Source organism: Cygnus olor, chromosome 4 (genome assembly GCF_009769625.2).
Source record: "Cygnus olor isolate bCygOlo1 chromosome 4, bCygOlo1.pri.v2, whole genome shotgun sequence".
Taxonomy (NCBI): Eukaryota; Metazoa; Chordata; class Aves; order Anseriformes; family Anatidae; genus Cygnus; species Cygnus olor.
This window is the reverse complement of record NC_049172.1, coordinates 49,018,962-49,046,716: the sequence shown is the minus strand read 5'-3', so window position 1 is coordinate 49,046,716 and position 27,755 is coordinate 49,018,962. Positions and strand designations below refer to the sequence as shown.

General features: G+C 39.2%; 2 protein-coding genes across 9 annotated transcripts in view; both read right to left on the bottom strand.

Moving 5' to 3' along the window:
• The window catches only part of CLOCK (clock circadian regulator), a 63,469-nt gene extending 48,629 nt beyond the window's left edge, over positions 1-14,840 (bottom strand). For 2 of the 8 annotated variants that reach the window (XM_040554902.1, XM_040554907.1), the window contains exons 1-3: positions 14,700-14,821; positions 5,249-5,348; positions 2,603-2,690 (exon numbers count right to left, since the gene is read on the bottom strand). The gene's annotated coding sequence lies outside the window, so the exon portion shown is untranslated. Of the gene's footprint in view, positions 1-2,602; positions 2,691-5,248; positions 5,352-8,822; positions 9,034-14,699 lie in introns of all 8 variants that reach the window. The other 6 variants (XM_040554905.1, XM_040554908.1, XM_040554903.1 and 3 more) reach the window with 6 other exon arrangements.
• A 2,877-nt stretch (positions 14,841-17,717) lies between these two features.
• Positions 17,718-27,279, bottom strand: PDCL2 (phosducin like 2). The gene is made up of 6 exons (XM_040556608.1): positions 27,055-27,279; positions 24,589-24,709; positions 22,821-22,911; positions 20,133-20,276; positions 18,335-18,543; positions 17,718-17,987 (listed from the first exon to the last, which is right to left on the bottom strand). Exons 1-6 carry the CDS (start codon positions 27,058-27,060, stop codon positions 17,824-17,826), a joined length of 735 nt encoding a protein of 244 aa, XP_040412542.1. The 5' UTR covers positions 27,061-27,279; the 3' UTR covers positions 17,718-17,823.
• Between the last annotated feature and the right edge of the window lie 476 nt (positions 27,280-27,755).

Below are 27,755 nucleotides of genomic sequence, written 5' to 3'. Positions count from 1 at the left end.
TTTTAAAGTGAAGTTTGTTCTTGCCTCAACGAGGCCTCCTCCTGAGGCTGCAGCATGAAGCAGCTAAGTACTAAATTTTGGTTTTTACTTAATGTGGGTTTTTTTGGTAGCCAAAATCCTACAAACTCATATGGCAGTAATAATCTCTCTTTTAGAAAGGATTATACAAGTTGAACAGAGATGCTTAACCCTAGTAGAACAAAATACGGTATCTTTTGTAATATGCTTGTGCTAGTTACAATATGAGATAATGGTGTGAATAAAAAATTTAAATTACACTGCAAATAACTTGGCATGTAAATAACACCAGCCTTAATACAAAAAAAAATAATTGAAGTTCTCCAAAATGGTGCTGCTATCTGTGTTGCTACAACCTTAGATTTGCTTATGTTAAAGTGCCCTTGTTTTCAGTTGCCCTATCGATAGAGTCTTGATAGAACACTTGAATCGTGGAAAATTTCAGGTGAAACAAAGTGCTGAACACTAAGGCCTGGATCCTGCAAAGATCTAATAAACAAGAAATAGGAGTTTATTCCTAATCATCGTCTTAGATTGGCAGGGTATTACATTAGCAGCAAATGTTCAAAAATTCTTGGAAATCTCCAAAAATTAAAGTTATACAGCACAGCTGGAGAGAACTCTGACGACTACTAATTCAAGATGAAATGATTTAATACTGGCAACTAAATATTACTTAAATTTTCAAAGCATTAACAACTGCCATCTACAACCTGAAACAGAGGAATTTGGGGAAAAAAATCTGCCTTGATTGATGACATCAATGTACAGAAAAATAGCAAAAACTGCAAACACTTGTGAAGACTGCCTCCTTCATTTTGTCTTGCTCAGACTTAATGACTGCAACAGAACCTGTACTTTTTTTTTCTAATGCAGATTAACAGCTCAATCAAAACACGTGGGAAGTATACAAATTTCAGAATTCTATATAAAAAATATGAAAGAAATCGCAAGACTACTATTTTTAACAATTTAAGAATATAAACAGGGAACAAAACCAGATTAAACAATCAAAAATTTCAAAAGGCAGTTGTATCATATAGTCATTTGATTCGTGCCATTTTAGATTTTATTTCCTTGACAGGTTGTATTAACAGAGGTAGTGCAGGAAATCTGTGGAGGTTGTGTTGCTCAGTACCAATGCACTGAAACTTGTAACTGGATTTGGAAAACAGATGCACAGAGATGTTCATTGCCCTCAGCTACTCACCAATAACCAAAGTAAATAATTTTGGCTATGTCTCCACTAACAAATAAACTGGAGCAGCAGAAATGGATCAGTAGATCAAAGCAGCTGGTGCTGACACTAGCTGTTCAAGTGGGTTTACTTTGGATTAGATTTCCATCTGGTCTCCAGAAGCAAATCACCATCACACAGGCCACTCAAAGTTTTCCAGGGATTTAATAATTGATTCAGGCCTGCATATTCCCAGTAGAAACAGAAGAACGCTTTGCACCTGCAGCAGAACTTAAAAATCAGTTTCCTGGGAAAGGAATGTAGCTCAAACACATTAAATCAGTAGGTGATAAGAGGAAATAGTTGAGAGTTTCTCTCCAAAGCAGTATTAACAACTTAAAATGGTAATGCTTATGCTTCAATTGTATCATCCTTTCCAAAACAGACCAACCAAAGAAGGCACCAACTCACAGAACAGAATATTTGAGGGTACAGGCTCTAGAAGAATTCTGTAAGCTTTTCTTAACTCCTCACCACAGTTAAAAGCAAACAAACAAAAGCCACACTGCATGGCAATCTACTGGCTGCCACAAAGATTTTATCTCCCCTATTCCATAATTCAGCAGAAGACACAAAACTTGGTATCTACTACCACTTCACCTTCATGCATCTTTTCTTCACTTTTATCTTCTATGCCCCTTTCCTTCTTTAAATATTTTACTCCTTTTCTTGTTTTCCAACTATTCCTTTCAGATTTTTTGTCTCACTAATTTATTTCCTCCTACCTGTGCTACTAAATACAGCAAGTGCAAACTCAAGATTTGACATCTCCAAACTTTCAGAGTTGGCAGTATTGTATTTCATTTTGCAATTTATATAGTTTAGACTATGACAGGCCCTGTAAGCACTACCACTGTAATTCAACTTGTCCAAACTCAATTTAAAAGGGCTAAAGATGACCATGTGCTTGCTTCCATCATTCAAACACATCTCAAAGTCCAGAGGTAAACAACCACATGAATTGAGAAAGAAAAGAGATTAATGATATAGGAATATTTGTTTAGCCTGAGGCTGAAATTAGTCTGGTTCTAAACATCATCAGAGAACAGCCATAAGAACACCATGGCAAATACGTTAAGGAAAACTAATCAAGCAACCGATGTTATAAAAGAACTTTATTACAAACATATTTCGCATATACACAGCCAAAGAGAAAATCCAGGAATATATTGCATAATCTGCCTTCCTTTTTCTGAGCTATGTCATTTGTTTATCTAATAACTTAATCTTCTAGATTTTAGGTTAAATGACAGAGCATGTTAGCATTGTAAGTTATAAACAGGATTTGGTCTCACACAATTAACTCATTCATTGCGTAAAATAACCAAGACATTCACAGAGACTCACCTAGTTTCACTGACGCTCAATATACAGCATCCAAATAATTTTCCAGAAGATTTTTGCAAATGAAAGAATGGGCTTCACACTGCATTTGCTGAAATTTAGATGAAAAGGAAGTGAAATCTCTTTCAAGCAATGCCTAAAAACCCCCAAATGTATAGAAACTTTCTCACATACATAAACTGAATATTTTTTAAATGGTCAGCACTATATGTATTTCAGAAGCCAGCTTCTGCATGGGTCTGGGCTTAAGAGCAAAGAACAGAGTTTGCAAGTACCTCTCTTTTCAATAATAAAAAATTCAGGTAATGCTAATTTTCATCAACAGTAAATACAACTATCCCGTTGAGTTTTTAATCCCTACTAAGCAGCCATGAAATTTTAATGCAAATTAAATACTACATTCTTCATCTATAAAAATCTCAGAAGTAATCATCCCATTTATTCCTATAATGGACAGAAATTCTGTCGTCCTGTAACTCATGAACATTTTGGGGTCACCTCACAAAAAATCCAAAATATTTGAAAAAATGCTCAGCACAGTCCTACAACAAACAGAAGAACAGGAAACATTAAGACCATCCTCCAAAACATACATTCTAGATTCAGCAAAAGAAAGTGGAATGACAAGCCTCCTGCTCATCTTGTTTCTCTTACTCTGCTTCATAATTTAAACCTTTAGACAAACAGAGCAATGATTTCTCCCACATAGCACCTCTCCGCCTGGCCAAGGCACAGCTTTGCTTTGGTCAGCAAAGCTGTTCTATTGCTTCTCTATTTGATTAATTTAAGTCAATTCTCTGATCCAACTGTAAAACTGGGATAAACTCTTAGCTTGTTCAGAAGCAATTCCTTTTTCTCCTTAAATCTGTTAGGAACCAGGAGACCATTTTCAGATCTTTACCTCTTTATAACCTGTTAAATTTTTTTTTTGATTTAATGAGTTGCAATTTTTCTTCACTGCGACAGGCAGAGCAGCCCCAATAATTATGACCAAGATAACTAACTGCCCTACAATACTACATTTCCCATCTCCTATGGGTTGACTCTGATTATGCCACCATTCCTCCTTATTGTACCTATTGGGAGGTGCAGGCAGACATTAAGGAAGAGCCCAGAAGAAAGCCTCCTTACTCGGTGTTTGTGACTGACATTACAACGGAGAGCAGCAAATTAGGCCTCTTTACCTCTCTCAGTCCAGCTAGAACATGCTCTGTACCTTTGTCTGATTATAACTAAAAGGATTTGGAACATACCTACCTCATCTGATTTGGACAGATGAAACAGATCTAGGCAAATCACTGAGCTGGGACAGACCTATTTTTCAGAAATCCAAATGGCACAAAACAAACAGCCTGATACTGCAGCACAACAGTTCTAGTTTTCTCCTAAAAACTCAACTTCTCTCTTAAAAACCTCAGCGTATGCAGGTCCTGCATCTTTCCTGTGGTAAGATTAACATCGCAGCTTGAGTCAACAAAACAGTAATCCTCCCCCCTGCCCCACCTCATTCTCAGTCACAGGCTGACTTTTGGTGAAGATTGAACTGAGACAAACATACGACGCGAAGAATTACTGCTCACTGATTTAAGTCCTGCTAAATTACAAGCAAACAAAAGCAAGGTCTTAGAAGGCATCAAGCATCATTAACTACACATGCTGCTGCCTACAACTCCATTCACTTTCCTTCATGCACCACCAACCATCCCCAACGCATGACAAACTACTAGGAATATAGGGAGGGAGTCTGCCAGCAAGACAAAATTATCCAGTTTGAGAAGACTGGCACAAAGCCTGATACATCTAAATAATTTTTATTTTTTTTAATTTATAGGGCCACCTGAAAAAAAATTAACAGTAATATCCTGCTACAAAGAAAAAGCATGTAAACACATGCATGAAGGCTACCAGGCCCAAGGCTGTGATCCTCATGAAACATCAAAATAAAAACCCCTTGTTGCTCAGAAGAGGAACCTCAAACAATCTGCCCTATCTCTTGCATGCCTCTCTTTGCAAGCCCATGGATGTACAAAGCAATCAGTAAACTCACTGCACGACAAGATATGAAGAAATCTTGCACCACTGGCCCATCTTCAGCAGGACAGTACACAGTGCTATATCTAGAAAGTGAGGGGACACAACCCTTTCACAACTAAGACGACAAGTGAACAGAGAGATTGCTTCTTGAACCTACTAAGATGCATTGTTTTCCTTTCTATACATTCTTATATTAATGGGGTATTAAGTCCATCACCAATTTAGCAAGAGCTCTGCAAAAGAAGACCCCAAGAAGCTGCAAGCATAGCAACACAAATGCTCATTCACTGAACATATCCCTGAGAGAGACATTAATTCAGGCTCCTGAAACAGCAGAGCCACATTAGTGTATGGCATTGCTAAGGACGGTGCCATCGTGGGTTGTTTTTTTCTTCCCTCTGGTTTCCAAGGCAGCTCAGGTACAATTGTTTTATTCCAAGCTCCAGTGTACAGGATGGAAGCTTATTAAAAGCTTATTTGAAGTCTATTCTTGCCCCACACAACATTAATTTCAATCTCAAATTGAAGTGGAATGTCTATCTTGCCTCAGGTTGAAAAGAGATGCTTCTGTTTAAAGTATTACTGTTCTAGCAGCAATAAAATCTACATACTTACTTAAATTACCTAGAAATCCATAGTGCCTTGTAGAGTGGGTGGATAGCATTAGTAGTCCAAATGTGACGTCATCTGAGCAAAAGAGGTTTTTTGGCACAGTCTTCTGAAAAACAACAACAAAAAGTTCTATAAAGATGAATCTATTCAAAACAACTTTGAGAGATGAGCCCTTGATTGCTGCCCTGTTTCCTCTCCTTTCATATTATTCCTACCCTAGAGCATCCACAACTTCACACCCCAACTCCTTTATTCCACATAAAGGAGGAAGGAGAACTTCAGAGGTACATACCACCTTCTACCTAGTGCAAATCTGCAAGACAAATGCAATGGCTTAAAGGTAACATTGCAGTTACAGTTCTAACATTGCCTACCAAACATTAACATAGTTTTTGCTGTATATTGCTTTGCAGAGGATATTTGCTTCCAAAACATCAATAATACACCAAACAAATGTCTGGAAAGAAAATATATCCACACAATCTTAACTTTGTGTATTATAGGTCAAACAGGACATGTGATCTACCTCAGAACACAGTACAAAACTCTCAGGGAACATGACATACAACAGCATAGGAAAGACTCAAACATCTTCCCTTACTGATGACAAACTTGAATTTCAGTGAGCTCTCATAAGCAGAAGCTAACTACACACCAGTATTTTTATACACAAAGACTCTACTCCACAAAAGCAGCTCCCCACTTACTACAGATCACAATGCTGTACTCCTATATACAGGGCTATATACCGCTATATATCCTCCAAATGTATATTTTATTGGACAAGTCTAACGTGAGAAGAAAGGCAGGCCATTATCATAGAATGGTTTGGGTTGGAAGGGACCTTAAAGATCACTAAGTCCAAGACCTGGCTGCTCAGAGCCCCATCCCACCCAGCCTTGAACACTTATCATCTATTTATCTACTTTTCTAGACATTCATTCTATATATTTCTATACATTTCATTCTACAATTAAATATTCTAATGTTAGAAATCAATAAATTGAATCAAACCCCAGGATAATGTATAGCTAAGAAAGGACAAACTATGCTCTACGGGGCAGTAAAGATGTCTAGGTGACATTTAAAAAACAGTCTACAAAAGTATGAGAGATTATTTTTCATTTCTTATGTCAGCAACACAAACAAGATTAAATTAACTGAAATTCATTTTCCAAATTATTTTAGTTCAACTGGCACTACCTTTACATGGAAAATTAGATTTACGGTTGGTTTGTACGAAGTTATTTTAATGAGAAAAAGTTTCAGGTCCTTTCTGACTTAGATAAAGCAGTAGTGCCTCAACCACCTCTGGTATTAGATGCTTCTATAATGCCACCTCAACTGGACTGAAACTCAGACAGAAGTCCTTCCACTTATACAAAGGCTGGGTGCAACAGCACATGGTGACAGAGCAACCCCAGTGCCCCAGACTTAGTTTTCAGGCAGGGTTCCTGTTGTTTTGCCACTCATCTTAAAAGCAACTTAAACTGACAGCTACATTTCAGGGTGGGCTGGGGGCTAAGAGAGTCTTGGTGCTAGAATCTGTATCCTGGCTTTCCTGCCAAGGCGATCAAACCAGCACATTCTCCAACCTTTTTCCTGTCTCCTTTTTTTTTTTTTTTTTTTTCCCAGAAAAGCCAAACCCACAAACATAATTTATAAGTTTCTACATATTTTTCTCCTGTCCTGTTTCCTACCACCTTCTAGTTCCTCTTCATCTTGATTCTACTCACTCTTCTGATTTTATTATGCTTTCCAGATCCTGCACTACAACATGTATTCCATCTCTTCCTTCAAATGTTCTATTTGGATTTGTTTTATGCTGTCTTTTGCTTCTATATTCTCAACTTCTTCCTTGCTGATCTACCTTATTCTGTTCCTAGAAACTACAATTTGTTTAATTCTCTGACTCACATTCATTTGAATCCTTGTCCCCCTTTCTGAGGTCACTTTCCTCATTTTCTATGTCAGTGAAATTTAGATCACAAGCTCTTCAAGGCTAAAACTCTACCTTATTATCTGTGAAACATCATGCAAAGCTTTAGTGCAGCACAAAATGTTTAATTCTTCTGGGCTGGAAAAAAAGTACAGTCTGAAGGCTGGTATTTTAACAACACAAATATTTTCACCTGAAATTTTGCATCTATTGTAGTTAGGTCAGAAAACGTATTTTAAGCAAAATTACTGAGATGCTAATGAATTATCATTGAAACTCGCACACTAGTTCCAAACTGTACTTTCACCCCCAACCATGCAACTGCTAGTAGCAGCTTGATTGCATATAATAAGTGTTGCTGCTGCGGATGGCAAGAAAAACTTTATTAAACCACATTATCACGTTAAAATTGACAGCAAGGAAAGTGTGTGTGTGTGTGTGTGAGAGAGAGAATCTGCATTCCTATTCTGACAGTTCTTGGAAGCTGTGATTCATGCTGCTACTTGCTTTTCTACTCGCAGTCAGAGGAAAATCCGGTTTCCTTTAGAATATTTGTTGTTACTACGAAAACTGCTTTAAAATAAGCACAAGTCAAAGCCACATAACTACACCGCAACCCATTATGTTATTTTAAAACCAACACATTGTAAAAGTGGACATTTCTGAATTAACATTTCTGAAGACTGTACGATTTGTAAACACTCAAAGTGTTACTGAAGGCTTGGAAAGTATATCTGACATCACTGAGCAGGGAACTGTCTAGAAATTAATAGAAGCACACTAAAAAAGTTTTCTTCACTTTCACCGTTACGAAGTCTATCAGCAGTTTCTGTAAACCTACCCGCAGGACAGACTAAATTCTCCACTGAGACCAGACAGAATCTTGCAAGTTGAACATTACGCTATAAACTTCAGTCCAACGATCACCACAAATAAGAGGTAAGGCAAATACAGGCAAGACAGAAGAACTAGAAATGGGATTCTAGAGGGAAGTCCAGCTCCCCTTGCTTTTCAACTGGTAACTCCATGTTACAGAGAGAGGAGCAGGCTTGCAGGAAATCCAGCCTAGGAGGTACTTTCTTTTATTCTTATGTTGAGAAAAACGTCTTATCTTTGGCTACAAATGGTCATACTTCATACAGCAACTGGAATAAACAGAAATCTTTAGACAGCACCCTATCAGTTTTATACCTCCACTACAAAAAGCACTGATTTTCCATGGCCGGTCAAATACTTTCAAACAGAAAAGTCCCATTTCTCAGACTCAAGTTACACTTTCTTTTGCTCTTTACTACTGAAAGCAAAGTCTAAGTTTTGGCCTTTTCCACGAAATATGCCAAAACTGTATTTTTTTCCCCCAAAACATAGGGAAAATATGAATTTAATCATGGCTTTGAGATATTCTGTTAATTTCAGAAGAATTTATTTTACATACTAATGGAAAATAAGAACCAGGCAACCCTGCAGTCAGCAAAACACAGCATTAGCTAATTCTGATCAGTAATTCATCGGTTAACGGCCACCATATCCTTTACCAATTCATCACTAAACAAGTGCGTTAGTGGATGGCAAGGCACAGTTCTTAGAGCTCTACCTTTTATCTACTCTCTTCTCCCACGCTGTAACAAGCCAGCTTACCTACAAGCACCTCCTTTCTGTCCAGCAAAGACCCTGCTCACGCTGAAATGCAGGTCAGAGCCAAACTTGCATTTCAGACTCTCTCTCAAGAAAGGGGATCGAGGGTTTCTCCCTATCCACTTTGCCTATCTTCCCCAAACTGGAGGAACACGACAGTCTCTGAGATTGCTGTCCTTTCAACACAGTTGAAATTTGTCCGTGACTTCAAAAGCTGCTGGCGAAGACATAGGGAAAGAATGAGAAAAAGGGGAAATGGCATAAATCACTTTCCTTAGGAAATCAGGCTAAAAAAACCCTGCAGCTTTCAATGGAGAAAAGTTCTTGCTTGCTTTCTGAGCCAAGGGAAATAAGCAGATTTTGGAAAAACATTTCCTGATTTCTGTGACTTCTCACTTCTTCACACTTCAGTTTCAAATACACTTTTAGGGGACTGAGGGCTTGACAAGCTGCTCCACGTGCCAAGATTTTTCCCCCTAACGTACCCTGAAGCTTTTGGATGACCAATGAAAACTAAAATAGTCTCAGGCCTTTGGCATTTCTCTGACAAGACCCACGTGAAGAATCCTGAACCTCCTACCTGCCTGCACCAGCTGGAGCTCCCCCTCTCAGAATTACCAACCACCTGCCTGCCAGCAGCCACCCAACCACAGGAACATTACTCTGTCAGCACAGCTTTTCCAGGGTGCACGTGAATAACAGCAACAACTCACAAGACTAACACCAGTCTCTGACTACTTCACTGCACCAGAGAAACATCACCAAAAACATCAAATGCTTTTAAATGCCAGAAACACACGCTTACTAGATCATTACAAACTTTTATCATGCTGGATGTAATTCACAAAATGTAAAAATTATACCTTATGTTTTATTTACATTTATTTAAGGCATTTATTTACATTTATTTAAGGCAGCAGCAGCCTTAGAATTGGAAATATGAGATTAGCTGTACTCATACAATTTACTTTGAAGTGTTCTTTATTTTTTATTATGCATTTTAGTATCTCATACATTCTCCAAGATCATCATTTAATATGTAAAAATGTATGTTTCTCATGTATTTTGTTGTTTTTTTTTTTAAATGTCTATTTCAGGAAATCCAGAAATTATTATTCCTCTTTCTACCAATGGCCACTTGTTGCAGGACTGTCTCTCATACGTTCACAAACGCTTATAACTAGCAGGTCAGCAGTTAATGGGATGCCTATGGGATCTGAGACCAGCCTTCTGCAAGCACCTGAGACACATTCACATGCTGAAGGAGCTGCAAGCTAAAAGCTCTTGTAAATTTTATCTACAATGTTAGCAGCACTACGTTGTTAACAGAAGTGCACCCTACTACAAAGCATCTAAAATTCAGACATTGTGCTGGATGATCAGCCTGTTCCCAGGTATTATACCTCTTCCAAATGTCCCAGAGCTCCACCAGTACCCTGTGATATTAGTGCCTTCACCATCACGCGTCTCTGAAGGCCTGGGACACAGGCAAGGTGAGTACTCACAGCCCTGGACACACACAGCTGAGCTTTTCCCATCAAAACACACTAGCAGGAGGAAAAAGACGTGTTCTCATTTTGTCCAGCAGACCGAGTTACAGCACAGTGACCCCAAACAGAGATCTGAGAGACAGTCTTCAGAAGGGGTTCAGATCCTAACCTCTCTGCACACACCATGCTGCACTGGAAGCTGGATCAACTCCTAACCTCTCTTTTCAGCAGCATTCCTCAGAGCATGAGAGAAGAAAAAAAAAAAAAAAAAAAAGAAGCAGCTTTGCTGGACAGAGCAGAACCAGCAGTGTGCATACCTCTAGGGAGAAGGGCACCCAAATCATAGAGATGAGTTCTGGCTTCAAATCCCTAACAGCATTAAAAATTTTAAGTGGAAGAAAAGACTGCATCGCTCCTGGAACAGGCCACAGCACAGCTGCCCATCTCCGAGAAAACAAGTGGCATAGTATCTCTCTTTAGTCCAATTAAACTTTAATCACCTTATACACGTTGAAAAGTGGATTTTTAGTGTCTGGGTGCTGTTTTTGTTGGGAGTGTTTTGCATGGTTATTTGGTTTGGGGTTGGTTGGGGTTCCTCTTGTGTTTTTTTCAGGAGGCAGACATCAAAAACCCTCTCTTCCTCCTCCCTGCTTTGTGCTCCTGAACAAAAGGGAGAGTCACCACGTTGGTCCGAGTCCAATCCCATAGGTGTGCCTGAGGTGTGGTTTCAACATGCCTTTGGACAAGTGAATGCCTAATTTACAGATTGCTTAATTTATGAATGCTAAACAGATTTACATGCCAAGATGCTCGGTTTTGACAAGATTGTTAAGGATCTCAGAATAAAACTTCAAAGTGCTTGGAAAACTTTACTAAACAGAGGCTCTTAAAATATAGCCAACATACAGCTACAATTTTAGTTTGGACTGGATATCCAGAATCCATCTACACCACAACTTTGACTCCTCTGTATTCTGTATGGATTTGACCATACACCAAAATAACATGCATCACTGATACCTGCAAATATCCCTTTTACTGGGACTCTAGAAGGACCTCTATTGAACAAGGCCAGGTATAGGTATTTTAAAAGCCACTTAAAATAGATCTCACTCCAGGAACGGTTTCATTCTGTTTTAACATAGGGATGTTATTCTAATCCCAATTATTCTGTGGTAGCAGGCTGTCATAAGTAGTAAAATGACTTCAGTTTCAGTTCTGAAGCTTTCTCACATATTTTGAGATTTTTAAAGGCAGTTAAAAGGACAAAGCATTTATGCAGCCACTTTTATGCCTAATTTAGCTATGTTTTTATGTTGAAGTTGAGGAATGCCCACAGTATCTGCTAATTTTCATGAGATTAACTCGAAACACAAGTCTTTACCACTCTTGAATCTTAATGGTGTATCTACTTTTTATGGATCTATATTTAATAAAATATTAATACTGGAGATGATTTTATGATATACTCAGCATTGTTCCTCTGAACATCACTGCAAAAAAAGGAAACTAATTCAGTGATGTTAATGACAAAATGTAACAGTTGGAAAGAGTCCAAAGCGTGCAAATGACTACACTGAGGCAAGAATCTAAGCACAAATGAAGCCTCGCTGCTTCCACATAATATGAAATATATGGGAACTGCGGAGCATGGAAACTTTTTAAATATATGATTATATATTCTGAAAGTGGTTATAATTAAGAATTTATATTATACTCAAAAAGTATGGTGAGAGAATATTAAGGCTATAAAATTAAACACTCAGGCATGAGGCAAGCCAAAATTAAAGCAGCCTTTGCATTACAAAGGAATTTTGTGGCAGCAGTAGGGGTTGAGAATTCAATCCTTCAGGGCAGCACCCAGCTGTATTAACCGTAAGTTTCTTTCCTCTGCCACAATTCTGCATTTCACATCTTTAACTCCTACAACAAATGAACGGGGGAATGTCCGAGTTTCCAATTCCCACAGAACCCCATTCACTGAGCTAACAAGATGAGCATCTTCCCAACGGATACAGCTGTATTTCCCTGTGCCAGTTCACTGACATCTTCCCCTTCAGGCTCTGCGATGTGACCAAAGGTGCCCTTCTTACACCTCTTTCTATCCTGAAACACTACCAAATTCAGAATAACAATGCTACTGCTAGTAATGCAGGACCAGCAGGAGACGAGAGGCAGCTGAATGGTCTGGCTGCCGTTTGGCTGCAGTCTCACAGAGCCATCTTTTCCCCCGCAGAGACAAAGCCACCTTAGAAGAGTTCCTGCTCTCCCAGCACCCTGGCAACTCACTCCTGTTCCTGTGCCACCAGTGCAGCTCCTTACAGGGTCACCCAGCTCGATTAACAAAGAACGGATAAAAACACTCTGCAAAATAAGTAAGGAGAAGGTAAGAAGGGCAGGAACTACTACTGTCTTTGCTCAACTCAACTACCTACTCATACCATCTAGCCAAGGAAACGTTTCTAGACCTGCTTTATCACCTGGCCTTTGCAATTTCTAGCGTTCATACAGAAATGAGTACTTCAAAAAGGCTGAAATGCAAAAATGCACTTTTCTTTACTTCAAACCTCTTCAAACATCTACCAGTCTTCTACTCAAGAAAAACTAACTCATTATAATGTGCTGAAAATGAAGACACCTTAGCTATGACCCCATTTTTTCATACCTATATGGTGTGGTTTGCATTAAAAACATACTAGGGTACTAATTTTATATTCTAAGAGAAGGAATATCTATATTCTTCAAATTACAAAATTACACAGAAGCTATAAGGCTCCAGACAGCAAACCATGCATCTCTCCCCAAAAGGGTGCATAGCTAAAGAGGGGCTGTTTTCAAACACATGAAATTGCACCGAGGGGGGGGAAGTCTGTTGTTTACCAAAAAATTCAAAACCTTTCAAGTTGATACAATCATTTCATATAAAGAACATGCTGGGGGGCAGGGGGTTATTGATATCTCTATTGCTAATATGCATCTTCAACTTTTTGTCCAGAAGACAGCAAAAGCTTGAACTTCTTGGAAGCAACAACTTCCCTGAGAAGACCAAGCTATGAAGATTTCAATGAAATTCTATACTAATAAGATAATTAGCCAACACTACAAATTAAAAGTAATTACCACTCAATTTTTAAATTGTTGAGTGTAAAAAGTGGAAAAGAGGGAGCTTACAGGCTCCTTAAAGCATTAATAAAAAACCACTCATTGCTTTCCTCGCATCCTTTTATTTTACCTATATTTGTTAAACTTTTTAATGTAAGAACGTGAAGCAGAACAAACAAACAGAAAAAGACATGCCTGGAAGAGATCTTAAAATATCAGTATCAACCTTGGGGTTATTTTTTTGCTGTTAGGACTGTTTCTTATAAAGAGGTAAATCTTGCCCAACCAACAGAACTCTTATCCCTTAAAAGCACTAGCACTCAGGTCCACACAAAAAACCCGAACACAAACATTTAGTATTTGGTATATCTAAAAACAAAGTCTTCAATGATTTTGAGAAAGTATCTTAAATTGATATATATGAAAATCGGTAGCTTCTTAAAAAAAATAAATTGCAAAGTATCTTGTCCTGTTGAATAAAATTCCTCTATTGTAACAACCAGATACTGTCTACAATAACAGCCCCCAAACCCTAAATGTTCATAGACATTATCAATTTTGTTCCTGTGTGACCGAAGAGAGTGGCACAGCTGCTCACACTGCACTTTGCCAGGTCTACCAGAGTTGAGGTGTGTTTCTCAAGCATTTCTTTCACCAGAGTGTTTGTTTAAACAATCCTCTTGCCTTCTGGCACACCTGTCACCCAGAGCAATGATCTAGGTTAAATATAACCCCATAAAAAAAAAAAAAAAAAAGGTAGTTAATTTTAACCTGGATCACTTCCCCAACCTAGTTATGGGACACAGTTCCACGAACCGCTGTGCTGGCACAGCTGAGGGGGGCAGCAACGAGGTGAGCGCAGGGAGCAAGGAGCAGCCGGGCCTGTTCGAGCCAACAGTGCCCCCAGAAGCACCGCCTGTCAAAGTGTGTCACCGACAAACCCCTTACTGCACGGGGCTGGGGGCTCGGGGCTGCGCTCAGGTGCTCTGCGCCTGGCTGTCGCTTCACGTCGCGGCTAGAACTGCACCCCACTTCGCCTGTTCCTCTCAGTCGGTCTGGTTTTATGTGAGAACAGTATGGTTATGAAGGCGTTAGGGTGCATACGGTCAGTTAGGGGAAGACAACAACGTTTTTCCCAATTCACACCTGCGGCGGGGGCCCCGCCGCCCCCTGAGGCCCGCCCGGGGCGCCGTGACGGGAGCAAAGTGGGTCACCGGGCCTAGCGCTGCCCCCCGCACCGCAACGCCCCCGGGGCCGCCCTGCCGGCCCCTCACGGCCCCTCACGTACCGGGCTGCCGCTCGCCGTCCTCCTCCCTCCTCCTCCTCCTCCTCCTCCCTTCTCCTCCTTCCTCCTCCTCCTCCTCCTCCTCCTCCTCCTCCCGCCGCCGCCGCAGCCGCCGGGCCCGCCACTGCCCCCAACCGCGCCTGCGCCGCCGCGCACTGCCAGCCGCAGCGCACCCCCCCGACACAGCCCGCCGCCTGCGCATGCGCGGAGGGAGGGAGGGAGAGAGGGTGTGGGGAAAGGGGATCCCGCGCAGGCCCGCGGGGAGGGGAGCGGAGCGCGCAGGCGCGGTGGGAGGCGCGGGGCCCTGACCTGGGCTCACCTCGCCCCGGCTCACCTCACGGAGGGGAAAATGGCGGGCGGGCGGTGCTGGAGCCCGACGCGGGGGGAGTGCGGGGCTGGCGGCCCCCTGCGTGGCACGGCGCTCCTAATGCCGGCTGGGGGAGACGGCCTGACGGGAAAACCCGGCCGTGGCCCCCGGGAAGATGCACACAGGAAGATACAGCTGTAATAGGAGTTTGCAGGAGGGTCTGATAATAAAAATTGGCATCCCTGTCTTTGTGTAGGTGTGTGTTTTAAAAACGTATAAAAACTGCAAGATGTGGCTATCTTACAGACTTTGCAGACTAAGTTGTGAAACACGGTCCAGCCAATAAATGCAAACAGTGCCACAGTTAATCAAACAGATAACTAGCTGATGCTACGCAGGCTTTACATATAACTGTAACATGTTCCAGACAGTATTGCGTACTGCCTGATGTGGGACTGGAAGATGCTTAAAATGCGCAGTGATTATTCTAGCATAAACCTGCATGCATAACAAACTACCTTCTGTAAAATAAAACATTGCTTAGTGGCAGAAGTATGTAACTTTTCCCATTTTTCTCAGTTCCAAGGATGTTTATTTTTCAGTTGATCTTCCAGTGATATACCTAAAACTATAATTACCAATATGTATCTATAGAAGTGTAACTTGTGTTTGTGTCTGGAATAAAGAAAGAACTTGATTTGGCTGCCAAAATCTCATAGATCTTCCTTTCTGGATTACTTTTCAGGTAGCTCAGTTTCCCTGTTTGATTCACCTTGTGACCATACACAAAGGTAGTGTGGGGACACAAACCTTTTTTAGCTGTAATGCTGCCAAAGAATTAACCACGAGCCAGATTTTTTTCTGCCGGAAAAACTGTGAAAAGCATTAGTAAAAAACACTTGAGTTTTGATATTTACTGATATATAATACTCTATTTCTAGCCTTCAGTTGAGGAATATTGACATAAACAAAACTAATGATGTAATTACTTAGGGAAAGGAGTCATGCTGCTATGATGAAATGCAGTAAGGATAACACAGCAGGGATGGAAACTCAAAGGAGAAAATGCAGAAATGTCTTCAACAAAAATACATAATTGCCAGGAACAGAATGTGGCCAAGAAACCCAGAGGCTAAAATTAGCATCAAGCTGTATGTATAAAATTTGCCACAGGATCTTTAGTCACCAGTAGTAATTCTTCAGAAAAACACAGCAGAGATACTACTACTTATCTCTTGACCCAAAGTATACCTTGTAGGTATGGGGGAGCAACACCAACCTTCTGCAGTGCCGCAGCACCAAATTGCTCTTGGAAGCTTGCAAATCCCTTACCTTTTGGGATCTGTCAAGATCAAAGCAGGCAACACACCTGGGCAGATCACATACACTTGTGTTTGCGCCAAGGTTATAGCCTAACTGAGGCAATGTTTTTTAATGCATCTTCTCCTTTTAAAGTACTGTAAGGGCTTCTGAAAGAACAGGACAGAAAGCTTAGAAATTGAATAGTAGTTTTGTGAAATTATTTCCTTCTAGAAATACTGTGTTCTTGAACCTTACTGTCAACGTGAGTTCCCTCCGATGGTTCCTTGGGGGGCAACATAATGTTCAGACATTGCCAAATTATAAGCAGTGAGTATTGGGCTTGTGCTCCTGTAACTCACTGCAGCCACAATGGCAGGAAGGAGGTTTGCTGCAAAGAGCAAGTGGGTGGTAGTGCCCCTTTCACACCAACACTGGTATTCACCTGAAGCGATGGGGAAGTCATGTCCCAAGTCACTGATGACCTATCTACATTTAAAACACATACTAGTTAGCCTTCGAGTTTTAGGTGGCAGATGAGACATTAACTCTGAAGTACATCTACCAGTTCTCTTTGAATCCGCAAATAAAAGCTTCTAGTACACTTGTCTGTCAGTACATATCTACTTTATACTCCTGGTTAAAAAAAAATAAACAAGCTAATGTTCGTTTTCTTGTTTTCCTTAGATATCTAAGTGCCAAGAATTAAGTGAACCATTTCTGTTTTGTTTCTGCATCCTGATGCAGTAACCCATGTCAAGTGTGTATAATCCTCATTAGCATGTTAAAACTTTTATTTTTTTAGTCAAGTCACTGGAAAAATAACAAATACTATGCAATTTGATTCACTACTCATAATGAATAAAAATGCTGAATCAGGAGTGTGATCTCTTCATTCACTCGTGTAGTTTTGTTGTGCTTATATACACATGGACTGTAAACTGTTTTACTAAGGATGTACTTATTTCTGCTGGGAAGGAACAACTGATCCAGCCATCAGCATTAGAAAAGAGTGGGAAGATTATCCTTGACACTGGAGAAAATGCTTGTATACATGTCAAACAAGCAAAAGTATTAGTCAATAGATTCAGGGCTAAATCCTGTTTTCATATCACTGTACACATTCTTCAGCTTCCCAATGGCAGGAACTGAAAAATTTCTTAGAGCAGAGTCCCACTACAGTCATTTCACTGAGAATTACAGGTGTTAAACTTGCACCTCTGCTGGATAAAATAAGAAAGTATAGATTACAGCCCCACAGCTAATACCTCTCCTTCCTTTTCCATTTAAGCAGGTTGTATGAAAAGAAGAATTCAGGCTCTCTTGTCAATAGGAGCCATCTCTGTTTCCAGAGGATAAGTAGGGCTTTTGTTTACTGCATTAGTTTTCTTCTAAAAATCACAAATATACACAAGTGGAAGAAAAGCTCTCTTTTATTGTTTCAGGTCTACAAAGGGAATTTAAAGGCTATATTTCAGCTAGTTTAAGTTGGAACAGATTATCCACATTAAAAATTTCTTCTCAAGTAATATGTGGTTTCAGCACATCGCTGCTTTTTGTATTGGTGTTTTCACGAGCAGAAGTATTTTGCTTTGACAATGTCATCATATTTATAGTTTCCTTTTTGGGGTTTTCTTCTAAGTCAGTTTCAATTGCTCCAACTTCTGCTAGTTTCCATTCAAGCTCTGTAATAACAAATGATAATTTATGCTGATAACTGCTATAAATTCTCGGTTAAGAATAAAAGAATTTTTATTAAATATTAGGCTCCATCTCAACAAGAAGAACAGAGCCTTGGACAACCCAGCTTTATCCCAGTAAAACATCTAAACTGAAACTGCAAAATATCTTTGCTTACTATATATTCTTATCACTGTAGGATTACACAAGTCATTCTTTGCTATTTGTGTCTTTTTTTTTCTACAAAATTATTTAAAACTCTCTTATCTTTAAGCAGCGATCTTTAGGTCTAATGATTACAAACAGCATAAACTTTTCTATAAAGTGAATTATTCAAAAGCATTTCTCTTACCTTCCACTTTAAGATATATCCCCCCACATTCAGCTACTCCTATGAATCTGCCTTTTATTTCACCAGATTTATATACAAGTATTGTGGGTAAGCATGTATCATCGTAATCCTGAATGCAGCTGTTCACAATGGCTTTGACAAACTTGGCTTCTGGAAACTTTCTGGCTAGCTGGCTGAGATGTTCATTAACTAGTAAACACATTGGGATGCTAGGAAAGGATAAGAGAGTATGATCATACTTCCAGTGTACATGACTTGTAGAACTAATGTTATTTAAAACAGAGCCTTTGAAGAATAAACATACCTTTCCATTTACTGTTTCTATTTTAATTTGTAATGAGGTTTGCACCACAGATTTTTTGTAGACTCTTCTAAGATCATTTGATTTAAAGAGCTGTCCAAATAAAAACTGTCAATGCATATAATAGGCACGGTTTATGAAGCATGTCTGTAAAGCTACCAGATGACTCAAGCAAGCGTTGTACCTCAATTTTGTTATCCACTAAGATTTTAAAGCTCATTTTGTCCATTTATTGTAGACTTCAAAAGAGACTTTAGATCTCTAATATACATTTCACTCGAATTTATTTGAATAGGTGTTGAATTTAACACTGAATTACCTCTTAATTCTTTTAGTAAAATCTAAATAGTGTCAGGGAAATCTTTATGTAGTCATATTACCACCATAGGCCTGTTCATAACTTTCATAGCTAGTATTTGCAGCACAATCACCATATAAGCCTCTGTAAAAACAACAAAATTCGTAGTTTGTTCCCTTCTGGTCTGTTAACCTTTGCGATGTTCAGATTTTTGTTGAGACTGAAGACGATTTAACCTATAGACCGTAAAAGAGCTCCACCAGCACCCTCTGGTGGCCAAAGGCAGGTGAGGTTACAGTTCTGGAACAGAACTATTCATTCCTAAGGAATTATGAGGTTTCTCACAGATTCGTATGTACATAATGATCCAGTACAGAATTGATTCTCCAGTAAACAAAAACAATGAGAAGGAAGAAAACATGCTATTTTCTTTCAAGTCTGTAAATTTAAATTACTGTAATTTGAACAATTTCATTTGATTGACCTACTCCTTCCTCCTGGAAATAATGCTCGATTCCTGACAATTGAAAAGAATCAAAGAAACTTCCTTCCCACATGCTTAAAAAGATGGAAAAGAGAAATCTAGTCTGAATTTAAACAACATGAAACATTCCATATTAATTCTCAGTGCTTTTGAAGAACATGCTAGAGTTGCTAACGTATGTGGTAGTTCTTTGACATTTCTGCTGGATTCTGTCACAACTCCTGCTACCATTAGAGAACCAATATAGGGAAACCAATAAACTAACAAATTCCCTTAGCAGTCCTTGATTTTCAGAGCTGAGACTTTCCCTGCTGGGCTTTTTACTTGCTAAAGGAGAAACAAAGGTAGAAAAAAAATCTGTTAAAGGACTCCTGTTGAGCAATGAGTCTTCAAAGGAACTTGTATTAGCCTAGACAGTCAACAACAGTTTCTCAGTGAAATTCAGAAATCTCAGTGAGATTCAGCACATAAGCACACAGAGCACAGAGGCATACACAGCAAAAGAAATCTTTAATACAAATGATCAAAGGCAAACTAATTAAAGTGAATTAACAAATCAAGAAGGTCCCACGCTCCATGCTCTCTATTCCACTGCCTCCAAACAATTGCTATTTCAATAGTCTATCATATTTCATTTTTCTTGGTATTGCTTTTTAGTTACCAGTTGAATTCTCTGTTTTGAAGTACTTAATACCTTATACTAGAAAGTAATTACCTTGACCGATAAAGATGAATTACGACCCAAACATCCTTAGGAGCATTTGTAACTTCCTTTACATATTGATCTCCACTAATTTCTCTTAGCTCCCCATACTTTTGCCTCCTCTGAAGACATTTCCATTCCTGGAAGCGCTGCTGCCTAATTAAAAAGCAATAATAAAAATAAGCACATTTGGAACATTTAAAATGCATCTTTTAATAATATCTACTGCATTTCTCTCAAATCCTTTAAAAAAATATTTTGAGAAATACTCTAGCTCAAGGTCTTCTTGTATCATTTCAGAGTTAGAAAGGCTGCTATACTAATCTCTGGTCTGTAAGATAACATTAAAATACATTTTCATAGTTTTATGCTTATATATCAGTATCAGATCTGGGAAACTTAAGTAAAAAAACACTAAACAAGTGTCTTGATCATTTGAGACAAAGCAAGAAAATTTTACAAGGTACAAATCGTTTCTGTAATTCTGAACATTAGTAGTTTGAGGAAGAACTACCAGTACTTAAAGTGCTAATATTATGCAATTTAATATTAAAATAATTCATGAAATCTGGAATGTAAAACCAGTAGATGGCGGTCTTCATCTCAAAAATAATCGCAACATAGAAAGTGAAAATGCCTTACTGAGGTGGGTTGAACTACAAGCAGCTATTAATTTTACTGACCGAAAACCACTATAGAATTGGCAAGACTAAATATATGCACAACGTTATTATACTCTAGCAACAATACTTGATTATTTACAGTCACAACTTTCACTTAATTATGTGAAGGATTATCTTTCTATGGGAATACAGTACTAGATTCAGTGTTAGGGCTAGAATTATTTTAGTCATTTCAACACTGCAAAAACAGCAAGTACAGGTAGAATCTAGGCAAAGGAAATGTTCTGATCACATTGCCACTTTTATTCTATCTAAACCGCTTATGTCTCATTTTTCTTAGTTACAGTACTAAGCTCTGCAGAACATAGCAGAGTACTTTGAAAAATATTTTCAAAAATACACACGTGAATGTCCCACACAGCTGGAATTACTAAGTCTCCATACAAGCTGCTGAGATTTTCTGAACCTGAAGTCATAAAATGTATTGACACTGCATGGTATGGTAATCATATTGGTGTACGTCTATTAACAGTTGGATGAGAACCTGGGTTGTATTACACTTATGCCTAAGAACATTACATGGTATGTCACAGAACTACAGATGAGGTCAGAAAGAACCTCTGGAAGTCATCTGGCCCAAGCCAAGTCATCTGCTCAAGCCAGGACACTCAGAGCAGGCTGTCCAGGTGGCTTTTGAAGATCTCCAAGGAATGAGACTCTACAACATCTCTGGGCAACCTGTACTAGTGCCCAGACACCTTTGCAGTCAAGAAGTGTTTCCTGATGTTTAGTGGGAACCCTCTGTGTTTCAGTTTGTGCCTGCTGCCTCTTGCCCTGGCACTGGACACCACCGAAAACAGCCTGGCTCTGCATTCTTTATTTCTTCCCTTCAGGTATTTATATACATTGATGAGCTCTTCCTTGAGCCTTCTCTTCTATACAAACTTCAAAAGAATATTTTCATGTAGTAAAAAATAGAAAGGCCATTAAAAATAATCTTCCATAAAAGTCAAGACACAATAGTTATGTATAAGGGGCCCACAGCTGACTTTCTTTTACTTTAAACAGAAAGTTTATCAGCTGTCAGCATTACAGCATATGATACAATTAAGCTGTAATTTCTAATAAACTTCACTCTGCATTTTTATTTCAATATATTTAGAAAGCCTACTATACCAGAAATTAGTGCTATCCAAAAGGCAGAGAAGTGTTTCACTCATAATACTCAGATTAATTAGTTAGTTTTCAACTATCAATACTGAACAGTTAGAGTACAGCACTGAAATACATTTTTCTTCTTTAATGGCATGCTGTCCTGAAGTAAGAGTCCCTTTATAGGTAGCATGCACTTCATATGCAAAAACCCCAAAAACCCATACGCAAAAAACCTCTTTCACAAAGATGGGGCCATGTATGTTGGAACCATGTACGATAGGACTTTGTTTTTCCCTTAATGTTCTTCTGTAATATTATAGACCAAGCATACCCATGACCAACTCTACATTTCCTCCCAGTCTGAAATCCACAGAAAATGTTATACAGAAAATGTTATGCAGAAAAAGAGGGAAAATGGGCTATATAGAACTTCTCCTTTCTCCAAATATTTATCAGCATTGCTCTAACTCCTGTATCTTCAGAGTGGTAGGGTGAGGGTCATCGTTTAACCAAAGAGACACTTTTGTAAATTGTTGACTACACAACACTTCAAATATACAACACTTCTCTGCATGCAGCGGCATGGTACAGCTGAACTGAGAATGTGTAACAGTGGTTTCCACTGTGGCCCCTTCTATTTTCCTTTAAATATGCAGCTTTGAGACTAAATTTAATATTTTAAAAGGGGAATAATTTGATTCTAACAAAACCTCAAAGCAAAGTATGGTGTGAACTGCCTCTCTTTGTCACTGGCTATTGGGAAGATGTAGGACAGTAACATCAGTGCTATCAGCAAAAGAACAGAAGGTAAAAGGTAGAAGTTGTGTCAGCCAACGTTACTATTCAAAAGATTCTGAGCTTATGTTTCAGAATGTACAATAGTGACACCATTGTTAATTTGGCCAGGAATATCTCACTATACCTGTACATTTCAACAGCCTTCCTATCAGCCTCATCAAAGTCATCTTCAGCTTCCTTTAATTCTTTAAGATTCATTCTTTCATATGGTTTCACTAGAAACAAACAAAATTGGTCACCTCGTGTTCTCTGGAGTGCCTGCACATGTTTTAAATGTATGAAAATTATTACTCAGACATGGAACTAATGAAAGGAAAATACATACTGATTTCAGAAAGCAGCCAACTTTGGGTAACTGGTAAGAGAGAGAATTAAAAAATGAATCTATTTAACCATACTTGGTTACTTAGATACTTGCTTGCATAGTTACTTGCCATTACTGTTTCTATGGATCTAACTACACCTGTACTGGGTTCAAATTCTGTCCTACGCCTGTCAGCTCCACCAGTTCGCCCAAAGCAATCCATAAGAGTCTAGATGATAGCAAAGGAATGATAGAAGAATTAAAAAACAGGAGTTAAAACTAAGTCTTAAAAACCCAAAGTTGTTAGCAAAACAAAGGACCTGTTAGATCAAGTTAAGAGGAAGACCACAGAAATGATCAGAGGTTTGGAACAACTCTTATGAAGAAAGGCTGAGAGTTGGGTTTGTTCAGCCTAGAGAAGAGAAGAGAAGGCTCCAAGGAGATTTTATTGCAGCCTTTCAACATGTAAAGGGGGATTATAATAAAGATGGGGAAAGACTTTTTACCAGGGCCTGCAGTGACAGGACAAGGGTAAATGGTTTTAAACTAAAAGAGCGGTGATATAGATGAGAGGTTAGGAGGAAATTCTTCACCCAGAGAGTGGTGAGGCACTGGCACAGGTTGCCCAGAGAAGCTGTGGATGCCCCATCCCTGGAGGTGTTTAAGGCCAGGCTGGATGGGACTTTGGGCAACCTGATCTGGTGGGAGGTGTCCCTGCCCATGGTGGGGCATTGGAACTGGATGGGCTTTAAGGTCACTTCCAACCCAAACAATCCTATGATTCTAACAGTAATTAAAATGGTGCCATATGCAGCTGTTTGCAATGCTATCATCTTTTTTAATAATCTGGTGTATTTTAACTTTATTTTTACGTAAAAAAAAATATCCTGATCAACACTGTCTGCAAGAATTTGGCAGAAGCTACTACTGAAGACACAAAGATGATATATTTTGCTCTGTTCTGTAATAATCTAGAGAACTCAGCAGAATCTGAAGACTCCTGAACTAGCTGTAACATGCCTTTGAATTTGTAAGTCTGACACTTGTCAGAAAATGAGAATTACTAGAACATATTTAAGCAAGAGCCTTAGTTGCTCTATGCAAAACTGTTTGCCTTCAGGAAAATAGTGTGTACCAAGAGGTACAGTTTTAGATGTGCAACTTCTAGTTCCTACCATGTTTGCGACTACAACTTCATGCTTTCTGTTCTTCAAATGGAACTTACAGAAAGCCACAGTAGTAATTTTCTAGTACTTAGAGGTAACTGCAAAGAAAATGAGAATACATTTTTCTTCATGCTTTCTGTGAAAAAAGTTTTAAAAAAATGATTAAATGAGCATTTGTTAAGACTTAGGTATGTATCCTGTGTTAAGGCAAAATAAACTAGATTATTAGATTATGTTCTTTCCATTCCTGTTTCTGTTCAATCTGTGATCTATGAAAATCTCTTAATTTTGAATGGAAGGAGATGGCAAAGAATGGCTCTTGTACTGGGGAAGATTCCCACTCCGGAGCTGGACCTTGCACTATACACTTCAGCTTTTCAAATCTTGTTGCACTAATGTCATATATTTTTAATTTTACTTGCCTTCTGCTTCCTTCTGCAAGTGTAAAACCATTTCTTCAATTTCATCTTTCGGTTTTTCTTTTGGAGGAAGAATTCCAAAATTTCTCAGTATCTCATTCCATTCAGTATCTTCATTTGGATCCTGTTTTGATATTATGGAACAAAACTAAATTGACAAATCAGTCTTTCATGACATTTTTAAAACAAAACAACAACAACAACAAAAAAAGCACCTTTTTTGTTTGAAAACATCCATAAATAAAACACTGTATAGATATTTATATATCAGAAATACTTAATATTCATAATAATGCTGCATCAAATGAATAAAAGGTGCATTACAAAAATTTTACCTGAGGAAACTTACAGGATTTGCATTAGAGTGCTACCATGCCCACGAGTGCTACATTTGCCTTTTGAGCCAGCGGCTGCCTTGCTTTTATTCAACAGACCTCTCACACAGAACGTAGCATGAGTATAACAACACAATTCTAATGAAGATCCCACAGACCAAATGCTAAGATATACATACCTCCAGGAATTTCATAAAGACAAAGTAAGCCCTTTTGCATTTTGGATGTAAACATACTTAGAAAACCCACAGAGTATAGAATCACGCTATTACTCACAAGGCAGTCAAGTACCGTGGGTTTGCAAGAAGACTTTTACCTCTTCCAGTTTCTCCTGGCATGAGTGAGAAAGTGAGGTGTTGCAGGGTTGGAGTGGAAAGGAAGTGGCAGCAATTTCTGACTGTTCCTGCACCAGTCCTGCACGGGCTCAGCAAACCGTAGGCACTGCTACTGCTAACGATATTCACTACTAGTGGAGTGTTCTGGCTTTGCAAACATTTAACACCTTATTGCTAAGATAAAAGAGATTTTATATCTGAATACTTTAATTGATGCCTCCTGCAAAGCTCTGAGATCCACATTTTAAACAAGGAATGACAACTCCACTGTAAATAATCAGTGACATTATTTGGAAAATTTTTTTCTGTAGAATTGTACTGCTAAGAACAAGGTTATTTTATCAATGTCTTTCAAATATACTATCAAACTTATTTTAACTTTATTCACATATGAAAATATAAGTAAAGAAATAAGTGATGTTTTCTTCTTGACTGAAAAACAGTTGAAATAACCCATTGAATAAAATAAAAGTTCCATGTAAGATTATATGACTTAGATGGCCACTAAGGGGTCTAGAATAGGAAAAACCCAAAAGATGATTTTGCTATAGTGCAATTCCCCAGCATTATTTTAAGTAAATAAATAATAATAATAGTAATAATAATAAAAACTTACAATCAGTCTTACTGCAAGTTTTCAACCCTTCACTGAATAAGAATTTGACAATTTTAACTTACATACAGTGAGGGTATCAAAAGGCCCACAGAACTAAGAGGACTACTTCTTCATGGGTACCACTGAAGAAACATGGGTAACACACAAGTAATTTGGCCTCCACACAAATGCTTTAGTGTATGATTTGCAGTCTTAAGTCGCTATCAGATTTCCCTGCTTCACAGAATGCAAATCTTTCTTTGTGGTGTCAGGATTGCAAAGAATTATGAGGCATTAAAAAACAAAATTAAACTAAAATCATTATCATAACAGAATCACAGAACAGCTGAGGCTGGCAGGGCCCTCTGGAGGCCACCTAGTCCCAGCCCTGCTCCAGCAGGGCCACCCAGAGCTGGCTGCCCAGGACCACATCCAGGCGGCTTCTGAAGATCTCCAAGGAGGAGGAGACTCCACAGCCTCTCTGGGCTGCCTGTGACAGGGTTCCGTCACCTGGCACCATGAAGTGCTGCCTGGTGTTTAGATACAACCTCTTGGAAATTGGATCAGGAATCCTCAGTCACGGTAAACGTACCAGAAATAGGTCTCATAACACCTCAGCTCCAGTCTCAAGCAAGAGAAGATCAGAAACTAGCAAACCTTCAACAATTCTTAACAAATTGAGTTAAACCAACGTTCCAAAACTTGGCATTAAGCTACTCATTCAAGCTTGCTGTAATAGTTACAGATTAAATAAATGAAAATGTGTCAAAAACTTCCCAAGATATAAAGGTAGAAATGCAAAGGAACCCCACAATGGCAAAAATGATACGGGATAAATTGGTCTTGGTGTGAAGCGGTATTACTCAACTAGCAGGCCACAATACCAAGCAAAAAATAAAATAAAATCTTCTCACAGTTGCCAATGATAATGTTGGTTACCACTAGCTTTGACAGGAATGGTACGTGTATCAAGTTTGGGAATGCACTGGCTAGATAACTTCAACAAAGCGCAGTCCTTTATTATTCTTAAAGGGCATATACGAGGGTTAATTCCTAACCACTAGAAACTCAGAGGTGCATCTGCACAAAGGAACTGCTTGCCCAGGACTTCTCCTGGCCCAACCGCTCACCACCGCTCAGACTCCCCATTTTCCCTGCAGTACCCAGCCCCAACTCTCTCATCGCCCTCGGTCTCTGTGCCCACCTGCATGGCTCCCCCTGCTGCCCTGCCTTTCCTTGTAGAGGCTGTTATCTTGACCCGTTATCTTGACCCACCAGCGGCTGTTGGGACCAGGCACCACCAGTTCTAACGGCCACACTGGGCCACTTGGGCCCACACTGTGCCTACTGCTGACTCCATGCTGCCTGCCATGACAGGCAGGACCTGCAGCCCATGAGGCAGCCTTCCCGCCCCAGCTGCCCCTCGTCCTTGTAGAAGAGATCTTGAAGCACAGTCTAATGATGACCCAGCTTCAATATACCTCCACAGGAGGCAGCTGGTACAAAGCTGGATCCTCAGATCACAAAAACTGTCCCAGCTGCTCACCCATGCTTGCAAGCACAAGGAGTAGGGCTGAGGTCACTTCAAACTGTGGCCAGCCGGTACTGTATTAGAAACAACAATCCATTTCTACACAGGATTATTAGTTACTGTCAATATAATTATACCCTCAAATATTTCAACACAACTCTGGTGTGAAAGCAAACTCAGAGCAAGAAGCTTGGAAGACTGTGAGGCTAACTTACTCTTCTGAGAAGAACTTCTTTAAAACTACATCAGAACCAGCTGAGTTTTCAAACAGATCTTAAATCTGGAAGAATGCAAGTAATGCAATTAAGTCTTCTGAATCAGAACCATAGTGTATCAGTGTTCTTAACAGGTTAAAAAAAAAAAGAAAGCCATTA